The 13,189-nt window shown below is 49.9% G+C and overlaps 1 protein-coding gene across 1 annotated transcript; it reads right to left on the bottom strand.

The window, feature by feature from the left end:
* Positions 1-6,030: 6,030 nt before the first annotated feature.
* On the bottom strand, positions 6,031-9,237 carry LOC121439676 (fibronectin type III domain-containing protein 4-like). The gene is made up of 7 exons (XM_041640250.1): positions 8,857-9,237; positions 8,531-8,680; positions 8,326-8,441; positions 8,217-8,237; positions 8,012-8,144; positions 7,585-7,709; positions 6,031-7,399 (listed from the first exon to the last, which is right to left on the bottom strand). Exons 2-7 carry the CDS (start codon positions 8,649-8,651, stop codon positions 7,364-7,366), a joined length of 552 nt encoding a protein of 183 aa, XP_041496184.1. The 5' UTR covers positions 8,652-8,680; positions 8,857-9,237; the 3' UTR covers positions 6,031-7,363.
* Between the last annotated feature and the right edge of the window lie 3,952 nt (positions 9,238-13,189).

Raw genomic sequence — 13,189 nt, 5'->3', positions numbered from 1 at the left:
TTTCTCTCAAAACTAAACAAAATGAGACAAATTGCTCGGATACCTGAACTGTAAGAATAATAGCCTCCAGGGCCTCACGTGGCCCAGACGGACCTCAGATTCACTGTATGGTAGGGATGACTTGAACTTCTGATCCTCCTGTCTCTACCTCCTGAGTGCTAGGATTCCAGGCGTACACCACCCTGTCTAGTTTATACCCTGCCGGGGACAGGACTCAGGGCTTCACTCGAGACAAGCAAACACTGTACTACCAGGCCACATCTCCTTGTCCCCTAATGTGTTTTTCTGAGACTCATGATACAAATGTAACGCATCAACCGTTCCAAAAGCAATGGCCTCCTTGTTCCTTCATCTTTCAGGTCTGCGACTGAAAAAAAAATCAATTAATCTGATAAATTTTAGTCTTTATAGCTACTCATTCAATTAATGTTTTCCAGTACTTTACTGTCAAAGACACTTGGCTGGAAGACGACAGAGAGACAAAGAGCAAAGCACAGATCCTACCCTAGGTTCTAATTGGACGCTGAGAAATTGGAAATGTCCCATAAGGAAAATATGTTCTGAGTGTAGTAATAATTTAGAGAAGCCCAAGACAATTTTATGCTTAAATGGTCAAGATTAAACTTTGAAGAAGGAATGCCATCGAATGGTAAATTACTTCAGATGTAATGAGTAGCATGAACAAAGTCAAGCTCTGGCCAAGGACCAGCAATTTAAGGAAGTTGAGACTGCCAACAAGAGAGGAGGCAGGGCAGGAAGCATAGACTGGGCTAGCTCAGGAAGCGTAGACTGGGCTAGCTCAGGAAGCATAGACTGGGCTAGCTCAGAAGGGCCTCTGGAGGCCACTAATGATTTGGATTTATTGGGCAGGAATACAGAGACAGTGTAAGTTTGGAAACAAGGAGCAACAGAATTAGAATTGAGACTTGGGATAAACAATGTCACTTTCCCCTGTTAAGTGTCCACTAAAGGTTCGTGGTGAAAGTGACCACTGCAAAAATGGGTACAGCCCAGATAATAGGGCGCTTGTCTGGCATTCATCAGTCCCCAGGTGTGAGCCTTCGCACTACACAAGAGTAAGCAAAGAAATAAAAAGAATATGGGAATGGCAGGAAAGACGGCACACACCTGCAATCTCAACACCTGGGAGGGGAAGGCAGGACGGTCAGATATTCAAAGTCCTCCACAGTTACACAGCGAGTTTGAAGTCAGCCTGAGCTATATGAGACCCTGACTTAAAAAAGAAAAACCAAAAAGAAAATACGTGATCACCACACAGTGAATTACTCTGCGTGTCCCTCGCCAGCTGTCCTCTCAGGCTCCTGAGATGAAATTTGGCTCCTATGCCAAATGTTGGATTCACCACTTGGGCTACTAGAGGTCTGACTTACAACACCTTTACTTTCTACACCTAACCCAAATACGTCCAGAGCCAGCAGGGGAATCACTGCCCCCAAATCCTCAAACTACAACCAGAAAATAGCGGCACCACCACCATGGTCATGAGCCAACCATTCACTACCGTCGGCTAGAAGGGGGTGCAGGCGCCTCATCAGCTTTGGCTGCTCATCCTCCTTCAAGGCTGTCCATCCTGGGCAACTGGCCCAGCTGCTGCACCATGACATCGTCTTTTTTTAGAGACCAAACGGTTCTATTTCCAATTTTTCCATTAGGGTATTTTGAAGTGACAGATAACAGTACCAGTTTACTGAGCAAGGAGTACAACTTTTTATTGTTCTACCACCGAGTGAGGGCTCGATCCCTTCAGCTTTCCTTTCTTCTAACTGACTTCTGCTCTCCTTACACAGTGCAAACATCCCCAAGACCCACAATCGATGGGGACGCGTTTCTCTGCAATACGTGCCTGACTGGACTGCCTGGGGGTTGAGTGGAATGGAAAGTAGAACAGGCATTTTCATAACTGCTTGACACCCAGTCGGTACCTCACCTCGTATCTCTGAGGCAGAAGCTATTATGATTCCCATTTTACATATGGGGAAATTGAGGCACTGAAAATTAAGAAAGCTGCTCAGTCACACATACAGTTTTTAGATGACAGATGCAATATTTGAATCCATGTATGTTTGATTCCACAAGCTATAAGTCTGTCTTTATGCTGTTGTGGCATATGTATTAATGACTTAATTCTGCCATATACTTTTTTTTTTCAGAATAGGAAAATTTATTACTGTGCTTCCACTGTCAAAATTTAGGATCTTGGTCTTTCCTTCTTGCCTTTGTACAGGGCCAAAAGGGACACGTTGGCTACTTTAACAACCTTAAAGTAGACTCCAAGGAATATCACCTACAGCATGATGACCCTTTCTACCAAATCCAGCAACCAGAACGTCATCGTTTTCCTCAATGAAGTTCAAGCAACCATCATTGGGGACGAAAGCTGTGATCTTCTTGGTGTTCTTGATGAGCTGCACCCTGACACACTTCCAGATAGCAGAATTTGGCTGCTTGGCTTCAACTCCTACTTTTTCCAGCACGATTCTCTTGGCATGAGAGGCACCTCCAAAAGGATTGGCCTTCAGGGCTGTGCCCAAGTGGGCTTTCATCTATTGTTTTTCATGCCACTTCTGGTCCCGGTGGTGGCTGCGGAGCTTCCTGGCAGTACGGAGACCACGACACTTGCTCATCTTGCCGATGCCACGGCCCGAGAGAAATAGCTCTGCCATATACTTTTATTTACTGTTGCCATTATTATTATTATTATTATGATTGAGACAGGGTCTCTCTATGTAGTCCTCTATCTCGTTTTGCAGACACCATGCCTGGCTATTCTTTTTTTTAATTAATTCAATTTATCTATTTTGCATCCTGATTGCACTTTCCCCTCCTCACTATTCTTCCATTCATCCCCCCCCCCCCACACACACACAATCCACTCCTCTTCTGTTTCTATTCAGAGATGGGCGGGCCTCCCATGGGCAGCAACAGAGCACGGAATATCTAGTTGAGGTAGGACTACACCCTACTTCTCCAGGAAACTCTAAAAGTCACACATTATTCTTATGTTTTAAAAGGAGGTCTTGGCTCTGTAGTCAGGCTGGCTTTGAGCACACAGCAAGCCTCCCAAATTCTGCGATTACAGGCAGGCAGCACCATGATCAGGTAACAGATTTCTTTTTGTAGTACTCGGGACGCATGCAGAAGCTCACGCATGCCAAGCACATGCTCTAGTACTCAGCAACATCCTCTGCAAGTAGCATATTCTTTTTATATGTTGGGGGTCAATGTGCCTATTTGGGTGTGCACACAGAGGCCAGAGGTCAACATCAAGGGTCTTCCTCAATTGCTCTTCACCTTGTTCTTTTGAGACAGGGTCTCTCCTCTCACTGAACCTTGGGCTCATGAATCTGACGAGCGAGCTCTAGGGACTCCCTTGCCTCTGCCTCCCCAGCACTGCGATTACAGGTGTGCCTAGCTTTCAAGTGGATGTCGGAGAGCTCGTGCTTATGAAGAGCCGTCTCCCTTACAGCCAGCCTTATTTGTGTTGTTAGCCTGTCCTCTCCATTTCCATGTCCTTCCCTGTGGTCTATCATTCTTCATACAGCTGTCCAGTTCATAATGCCCTTTCCATTTGTCCCTTACACCTCCATGACACAAGGCAGCAACAGGAGGTCCAGGAAGAGTCCCGGTGAGGCCCCAGTGTTGGTAGTGTAGCTGAGACCAATGATTCTCTGCGATGAACCCACACATGTAAAGAAGTATGGACAAAGGAGTATACCGTGTGACTCTCTGTGCCACCCTGCAGCTTCTACGACAAGATTTCCCCTTTTGTCCTTTTTTCTGTTTTTCCTTTTTTATCTTAAATTTTATTTGTGTGTGTGTGTGGGTGGGTGGGGGAGGTTGCAGGGGCAGAGGCTGGATGCAAGGGGATGGGAAATGGGTGAGATCGGGATGCATGATGTGAAAGACACAAAGAATAAATTAAAAAAAGAAAGCTAAAAGAATTTCTCCTTACATTTATTTATTGTGAGTGGTGGGACGGTGCCTGTGTGGCGGTCAGAGAACAACTTGCATGAATTGACTCATTCCTTCCCGTGTGTGGGTCTCAGGGCTCACTCAGGGAGTCAGGCTTAGTGGTAAGTGCCTTTATCCACTGAACCATCTCACTGGTCCAATTTTTCTTTTCTTTTTTCAAGATAGTCTCATGCAGCCCAGGCTGGCTTTGAATTGTCTATACAGCCAAGAATGCACTCCTGACCCTCTTGTCTTCACTTCCCAATTGCTAGGATTTTCGGCCGTTGGCGCCACCGAACCATGTTTATAGTGTGTGTGTGTGTGTGTGTGTGTGTGTGTGTGTGTGTGTGGTGTGTGTGTGTATATGTTGAACTTTACTTAACTCTCTCCTAAGGTTCTTGGAGTTGCTCTCACTACGGCTTTTCTTTCCCAAATGACGAAGTTAATGACAGAAAGGCCACGTATGATGAGGGGTTAAAGCCAGAGATACCTTTTGGTCAACTCAGTGCTAAACCTGAACTCGGATCCCTTCACTCCCAAACCTATCCTTCATGTTTTTGGGCTCCTCTCCTAGAGCCCAGCCGCTTCTGAATCTGAGACACACTTTCACAATTCAAATGAAGCGTCAGCCTTGCGCTTATTTCATCCTGTGTAGATTAATGCTCGTTGTCTAGATATGCGCCTCTCCCTCATAGCCTGTGACGTAACTCGACCCATAGAGCCTAAGCTTGGGGCCTGGCACTCAAATGCTGTAAGCGGTGCCATCAAAGTTTGCGGTCTTTAGCAATTCACGTAGCCTACTGAAAGATCTTTCACAATCTTCTGCACACAGCAGGCGCTCAACATTATAAACTTCTGTTACCCCACTTTTTTTCTTTTGGAACTCCCGGTGGCCGGGGAATGGGAGTCACGCGATTCCTCACCTGAGGGCTCAGCAGGGTCCTCAGGTGCTTCAACTGCGTGACGCAGGTCTCGAATGATCGTTGACCAAGACAACTCCCGCGGTTACCTGGACAACCCGCCAAGCAGCGACGGCGCCAGCCACTGACGCACAGGCAACGTGAGTGCGACATACGTCATAAGGTCACGTAGTGGGTTCGCGACCGTGCAAACCGGATGTGCGCAAGCGCAGTGAATCCTAGGGCGGGCACATAAGAGGAGGTCGTCGAAGTCTATCCTCGACCAATCCTGTACTTGCATGCAAACTCAACGCAAAGCCCCACCCGCAAGTCTTCCTCTGTCCCCACCCTCCCCAACCCCGCCCCTAGATCCTGTATCACTTTAACCCCAGCTTTTCTCCTTGCTGTAACCGGCCAAGTGTGCTTTAGTTGCTTTAACTCTGGAGAAGCACAAGGCAGGTGCTACGAGAGCGAAAGCCAGTTCGCGGAACTGCAGCCTCCGCTTTCCTCGCCAAAAGTTCTGTGACTCGCGCGAGGCCACTCAATACTGATAGGGACCAGTGAATGCTCAAGGATATACCTGTTTGAAGTGGGCAGAGGTACAGTCCCATTTTACACAACAGGAGGGGGTCACACGCCAAAGTTGAAACAGCTAATAAACGGTGGAACCGGGATTCAACCCAGAGCTGATAACCTTTTAATTCCCGTGAGACGATTCAAGTCTTCTCAACTCGTTGTCTCTTTGTTCAGCTTCTCTAACCTGTAACACGGTCTCAGGAAATGATCGGGGTTTGGTAGCACTGGCTAGGGAAAGGCAAGGCACCCTGTTTGATCATTGGGTAATAGGTGAGTTCAAGGCTGCTTGCCGAAATCCAGATGTCTTTATGGGTCAGTGCAGCAGACAGAGCTGGGCTGGCCTCCTAGCTTAGAGCTGTGTGACACCTGGGGTTGGGGCTTGACTAAGAAAAGATACTATTGTCTTTATTTTGTTTGATTGGAATGCTCTCAAGAATTTTTGTTATCAGACAGATTGACTGAAATTCAGAAAAGAAGGCCTTCTCTCTCTAAACGGTCCCAGGTTGGCAAGACTTATACCACCCAAAAAGCATAGCATATGATCTCCAGACCGAAGCTGGGTCCCAAAACCTTGCATGCACAGCGGTTGCCAATGGCAACGAATATTTCTCTCCCCACCACTACCTCCCTCTTGAAAAATTAAGAACGAGTAGAGGGCAGTTCCTATTTTTCACAGATAACACAAATAGGTCCCAGAACCCAGATTATAATTTTTTTCTATAGGGGCACCCAAACCCCTTTGTTTTATTTCTAGAATGCTCTGGATATGGTACAGAGTATAAATATAAATGCCTTTGTGGATTACAATTATTAACGTTAAACAAACAGAGACATAGATGAAAGAGAAAACGGAGAGGAGGGACTGGTGTGCACAGGGTGAGGATACATGGCACCAAGAGACACATCCGTGATAGCTGCTCTTTGGCTAGCCCCCCCATGACCCTGCTCAGTCCTTCTGACCATTTTCCCAGAGGGAATGGTGGAGTTGAAAGAATGGGGAGGGGGTCGGTTATGTAACCCAGTGGTAGAGCATTTGCCTGGTATGCACAAGGTCCTGGACAAAGATAAAAGAAAGAAAATCTACTGGCCCTTTTATGGTGACATGGCCTGGTTTCCATTGGTGCAAAAACTTCTGTGTCTTCTCATTGCACACCTCCCCCACAATTCAACAAAGCCAAAGAAAGGAGGCTTCTAGATTCTGCACCTTTTCCTTGTCTTTTCTTCACCCGTCTTAGACGAAAACACGGACACAAACATCCTATAATGGGTCTGTTCCTTTAAGTTGGTGGTGGTGTGAGGGGCCCTTGGAGAACTGAGAAGGTGTAGAGATGCCTTCAGCATACCATACAGTCAGTTCCGGTTTGTCCAAGAACCTTTATTGGAAAAATGTCCCAGGGGTGAGATCACCAGCAGCGGGAGGGGCTGCCAGGTGAGAGGGGAGCACCTGAGGCTCCGTGGAAGACATTGGAGTAGTGCAGTGTGGCATCTGCCTCGAGTCCCAGATGCTTGCTTCCTCTTCCTCCGTGGAAGAGGGCAATACAGACAGAAACAGCCCTCTCTGAGGCCCAGAGGCAAGCTGTAGGGGCAGCTAGTGGATGCCAACGGTCCTGATGCAGGTGAGATGGGGCCCCATTTGGGACCTAGTGGGATAGGGTCGAATAAATGACTCACCTGGACCTGGGAGATAGGAGATGTTCCATTTGATATCCACTACCAGGTCCAGGAGTACAGATTCTAACAGACCTACCTTCTGGCCCTGCTCACAGTGGAAAGAGGATGGGTACCAGCCTGGGATTCTGGGAGTGCACAGCCTTGTGGGAGTCTCAGAGAGATCACCAACTTAGGCCTCCCTGACCCCACCCCCCATTATCAGTGCATCTCTCTTCTGGTTCTGGTTCTTCAGTCACTCAGTTCACTCAAACGTCGATGGTGTTGATAGAAGGAGACTTTTTCTATGAGAGAAGATTACCCAAATCTCAAATTTCAGACAGGTAAAGGTGCTGCTCCCGCCTTCTGGACTCCTTCATCCCAGACATCCCATTCCCGCCCCACCCCCCTTCGCTGCCTATTCTGCTTTTCACTGAATACTCCTGGGCACCCAGATCACCCTTCTCACACTCACTGGTCCCCACGTCACCTGTCTTGTCCCCACTGGCCTTCCCTGAGGACTCTGTTCAGGACCCTTCCCCTTCTCCTTGGGGTTGTTGTTGGAGTCGTTGTCCTTGATGATGTCATACTGACCGCAGAATAGCCCGATCACAGCTGAAACACAACAATACCATCTGAGCCTTGATCTTGACCTCTCATTCACAGCCTTGAGGCTGTAACAGCCTCACAACTTCTAGAAAATCCTGGAATTCCTGGGGCCCATACAACCGTCATCCCTGGCCATGCAATAGCCTTCTCTCTTTCTCCCCAAACTTGTCCTGATTACCTCCCTCCACCAGCCATCCCCCCCCCACACACACACACACTCCTTTTCTCTCCTTTTTCTCCTGACGGGTAACCTTCACCACTTCCCACTATCATGGACCCAACTCCCTGGCTCCCCATCCGGTACTCACCAGCCCACATGAGCAACACCACCACAATGATGACCACTTCCCCGGTCCTGATCTGCACGGTGTAGTCACTGTCTTCAGCCAGGGCCCAAAGAGCACAGGCCCTAGTGGTGGTGTTCACCTCCCTGATTACACGCTGCCCAGAGAGCCTTTCTGTCGCTGCAAGAAGATGTAGAGAAAGGAGAACAACATAGGCCCGGTCTCTGACCATGAGGCTTAACTCAGGATTCTGTAACATCCAAACACTCCAAAGGAGTAATGTGCAGGGGTGTTCAGAGACCCAAGGGCACAGGTTGGGGAAACAGGGTGATTGGTACTTGCTGGGAAATGGAGTAGCCAATGACGATGCTGCCTTCTGGGACGTCCCAGGACACAGTGGCCGAGTTGGCTCTGAGATGAGTGACCGTCACATTCACAGGAGAGGGAGGTCGGTCTGGGGGTGCCAGGGTGTTAACAGGTTAAGAAGTTTCACTTCCACACTAGCTCTGAAGGACTCCCACTGCGGGCGTCCTCTTCACTCACCTGCTTGCACAAAGCCCAGGTCACAGCTGACCAGCAGGAGGACCTTGGGACTCAGATATGGGGAAAGAGGCATCAAAGAAGCCATGGTTTCCACCGAGTTAGCCGAGGGGCCCGGAGGCATCCGCTTAACATCCGGGGGGGGGGGGGATCCTGGAAGAGGCAGGAGTTGTGGGGGTCAGGAGCTGTCCAGAACGCAAGCGGGATGCAGCAGCTCTCCCAGGCTTCCCACGGCCCATAGCCCATTTTCCCCGCTCCTTTCCCTCCTCCGCATAACCCTGGTGCCCACCCCAGCCCCCACCCGCGCAGTCGGATCAGCCCACACTCACCTGCCGGGTCCTCGTGGTCGGTCAGGCCTCGGGGGGTTGTTCGGTGCCCAGGGGGCGGCCCATCGCCGGACTGGCGCTGGCCCTACCCCATCCCGACGCGGGACCGCCTAGGCGGGCAGCGCCGGCCGAGCTGCGGGCAGAGAGGGCAGAGGCGGAGTGGCCGCGGGCCGCAAGTCTGCGGGGCCCCCAGCGTTCCCGAGGGCCACGCATAGTCTGTCTCGGAGCAGAGGGCGTTGCCGGCTAGGCCTGGCAGCTGGCCTGTGTCCCCGGTGCAGAGGACAGTGCGGCGGCCGAGGCTGGTCCCCTGCAGCGGGATGTGACCGTCCGGGCCAGCCAGCCGCCTCCTTCTGCAGAGCTGGCCACGCGCGCTCCGCTGCAGCCCGGCTGGAACGTGCGGGCCCGCCCCGCCCCGCCCCGCCCCGCCCCGCCCCGCTAGGGTTCCCGTCGCCATCATCCAACCCCCCCCCCCCCCCATTACCTACCCCGCCAGCCTTGTTCTCTCGGGGCTCCTCCCATGACCCTCCCAATGGCGGCCTGCTGGGCCCTTATTCCTTCATCCTTCCTGCTCTAGTAGATGAACTGACTGGGGTACCCGGACAGGTGCAGATGCGAGGGTCTAGGGCACCTGAAAAAGCCCCTCCTTCCCGGCATGAAATTAGCCAAGTTGAGAGGAGGCATTCCATCTCCGAAAGCAGGAGGGGGCTGAGAGGAGAGGAGACAGACTGGTGAAGATGATAATTGTTTTAACAATCTCTTGGAGACTGCGTCAGCCTTTAAGTCTCTTTCCCATTCATGATCTGATTGGATTCCATTTGCTTTCTCATTCATTCTTTCATTTTTTTTTCAGCAAATATTTACTGAGCATCTTCAGTGTGCCTTCCTTTAGAAGAGCTGGAGATGACTTTAAAAAATGCTGGGCATATAGGAACAATTAAAAAACAGACCCCTCTGTCTCTGTTTCTCTCCCTCTTTCATGTGTTTGTGTGTGTGTGTGTGTGTGTGTGTGTGTGTGTGTGTGAGAGAGAGAGAGAGAGAGAGAGAGAGAGAGAGAGAGAGAGAGTAATTCATTCGTTTTTAGAGAAATCCATTAACCTGCGCCTCAGGTTTCCCACCTGTAAAGCATAGAATCCTGGAACAGAGCTTAGACTATCAAATGTGACAATGCTGGACAAAGGCCTTTAAAAGCCTCTGCTAGTGTATGAAGTGCTGTTCCTTTGCGCCAACTTGCTAGTTGTTGCAAAATTCATTCAGGAAGCATGTAAGTCCTTAAATTATTTCATAGTTTAGCTGAGTGTGAAATCTGTGTAATACTAAACAACTGACCACTCCTCTGAGCCCATCTAAACACAAGGCTGTCAGCAATGACCCTAAGTGTCCACGTATCCGGGGATGCCTACCATTTGGGGGAAAGAGACTGGCTGTATTTAGGGCAGGTTCTTTGGTTTTCATTCTTCTTACAGTATTTCTATTTCCGTGAGTTTTCCTCTGTGATATCCAGTTCAGTGCATGTACACCTGGGGCCCAGCAGCTTCTGTTGCTTTTCTTTCTGCAAGGAGAGGATAAAATGGGCCAGTGGGGCAGAGAAAGGCTGCATGCTGGCATGTGATCAAGCCATGGCCCTGGTCCTCTGACTTCTACTGACCCCGATCTCTGGCCTTCAGAGGTATTTGTGCCCCAGAGTTCTCTTTGCTCTGACCTGGGTGTTGTTCTGCCCATCCAGGCTCCCAGCCTTCCAGAGGGTCCTGTGTCTGAAGGGCAAGCACAATGCCCTTCTGGTCCTCTTCTTCAAGAGCAAAGCAGAGGCTGGCAAGACAGAGGGTTATGCAAAGAGGACCCTCGGGAGCTCCTGCAGAGGGCTGGGAACTAGTGACAGGAGCGGGTGTTGAAGAGAGGAATGCAGAGGTGGTACTCACAGACACAGAGCCCGCAGGTTAATCATCTCCATGGCTCAGATAAGACCCTGCCAGCTGGAAGCAAAGCTATTGTCACCAGAGAGGGTTGTGTGACTGCTAAATCAAAAACACCAATGATAGCCTTTGCTGGAGAGGCTGCGGAGGAAGGGGGACCCTCATCCATTGCTGGTGGGAATGCAATCTTGTGCAACCACTTTGGAAATCAGTGTTTCGGTTTCTCAGGAAATTCGGGATCAACCTACCCCTGGACCCAGCAATACCACTCTTGGGAATATACACAAGAGATGCCCTATCATATGACAAAAGCATTTGTTCGACTATGTTCATAGCAGTATTATTTGTAATAGCCAGAACCTGGAAACAACCTAGATGCCCTTCAATGGAAGAATGGATGAAGAAAGTGTGGAATATCTACACATTAGAGTACTACACTGCGGTAAAAAACAGTGACTTCTCGAATTTTGCATGCAAATGGATGGAAATAGAAAACACTATCCTGAGTGAGGTAACCCAGACCCAAAAAGATGAACATGGGATGTACTCACTCATAATTGGTTTCTAGCCATAAATAAGGGTCATGGAGTCTACAATTGGTGAACCTAAAGAAGCTAAATAAGAAGGTGAAGCCAAGGAAAAACATATAGTTATCCTCTTGGCTATGGGAAGTAGACAAAATTGCCGGGGAGAAAATTGGGATCTTGGGGGTGGGGTGGGATGGGGGTAAGGGGAGATGGGGAGAGAAAAGTGAGAAGGGGAGGATGGGGGGAACTTGGGGAAACAGGATGATTGGGATAAAGGAAGGTTGGACAGGGGAGCACGGAAGCACAATTCTTAGTTAAGGGAGCCACCTTAGGGTTGGCAAGAGACTTGAACCTAGAGTGGCTCCCAGGAGCCCAAGGTGATGATGTCCCCAGTTAGTTCCTTGGACAGCTGAGGATAGGCAACCTGAAATGACCCTATCCTATAGCAATACTGACGAATATCTTGCATATCACCATAGAACCTTCATCTGGTGATGGATGAAGATAGAGACAGAGACCCACACTGGAGCACTGGACTGAGCGCCCAAGGTCCCAATGAGGAGCAGAAGGAGGGAGAAGATAAGGAAGTCAGGACCACGAGGGGTGCACCCACCCACTGAGACAGTGCGGCTGATCTATTGGGAGCTCACCAAGGCCAGCTGGACTGTGACTGAAAAAGCATGGGATAAAACCGGACTCTCTGAACATGGCGAACAAAGAGGGCTGATGAGAAGCCAAGGACAATGGCAAGGGGTTTTGATCCTACTTCATGTTTTGGCTTTGTGGGAGCCTAGCCAGTTTGAATGTTCACCTTCCTAGACATGGACGGAGGGGGGAGGACCTTGGACTTTCCACAGGGCAGGGAACCCTGACTGCTCTTGGACTGGAGAGGGAGGGGGAGAAGAGTGGAGGGAGGGGGAGAAGGGTGGGAAGAGGGGGAGGGAAATGGGAGGCTGGGAGGAGGCGGAAACTTTTTTTTTTCCTTTTCTCAATAAAAAAAGAAAAGAAGGGAAAAACTGGGGCAAAAGATACAGGCTTTTCCCATGCTGCTTGGGCTTGTCCTTCCTCCCTGTCTCTACTGTCCTTGACATGGAAATCTTTATCAGCGTCCAGCCAACTGGACACTGAGGGGAGGACACAATGCCAAGTATGGTAACCACCCTGGGGAAGCCACGTGACCCGCTGTGATAATCTGGTTGGACTCTAAATAACAATGTCTGTCTGCCTTGGATACCTGCTCCAAACCATGTTCAGTTTCTCCTACTGCACTCCTGGGGAGGTGGGGTAGAAAGTCCCATCAAAAGCCAACACCCCCCAAAACCCACCAATCTCACACCATGGTCTTCAAACGAGAGTACTACCACATCCCTAGGAAGATGTAGGCCGCACTTCCCTGAGAGTTGAGCTGCTCACCCCTCGGTCTAGGACGGAGCTGGAAATGCCCACAAGGGCTACTGACCCAAGAGTCAGACTCGGAGAGCTCCCTGGCTGGAGGAACCCATCTCAGGAGTGCCACGGAGGGCTGCTACCTACACAAGGCCTCTGTTTCAGCTGTCACCTTCTCTTCTAGATGAAGCCAGTGGGTCACAAAGATGAACTGTTTGATGCATCAGAGAGAGAGAGGATGGAATGTCCATCTCAGGTAGGAGACACTGGGCTGGGTGAGGTGAGGTGTGGGTGACAACGTGGACTTCACTGAAAAGTGGGGTGTTACTGAGACTTTAGCCCTGAGAGTCTTGGGCCTGCTGTTCTGGACCTGAGCACAGGTTGTCCTAAAACTGATTCCTGTGCACTGTGGGAGCAGAGTGAAGACCCTTCATACTTGTGGGCAACACAGGAACAAGGCCACAGCTCACCTGGCCTCCAGTTATGGTCCCGCTAGCCTTCTTGGGCCCCAGG

Source organism: Microtus oregoni, unplaced genomic scaffold (assembly GCF_018167655.1).
Source record: "Microtus oregoni isolate MIOR12 unplaced genomic scaffold, Mior012 000062F_ref0000492, whole genome shotgun sequence".
In the NCBI taxonomy this organism is placed as follows: domain Eukaryota; kingdom Metazoa; phylum Chordata; class Mammalia; order Rodentia; family Cricetidae; genus Microtus; species Microtus oregoni.
Note: the sequence above shows the minus strand (reverse complement) of the source record. Positions and strands in the feature narration are given on the sequence as shown.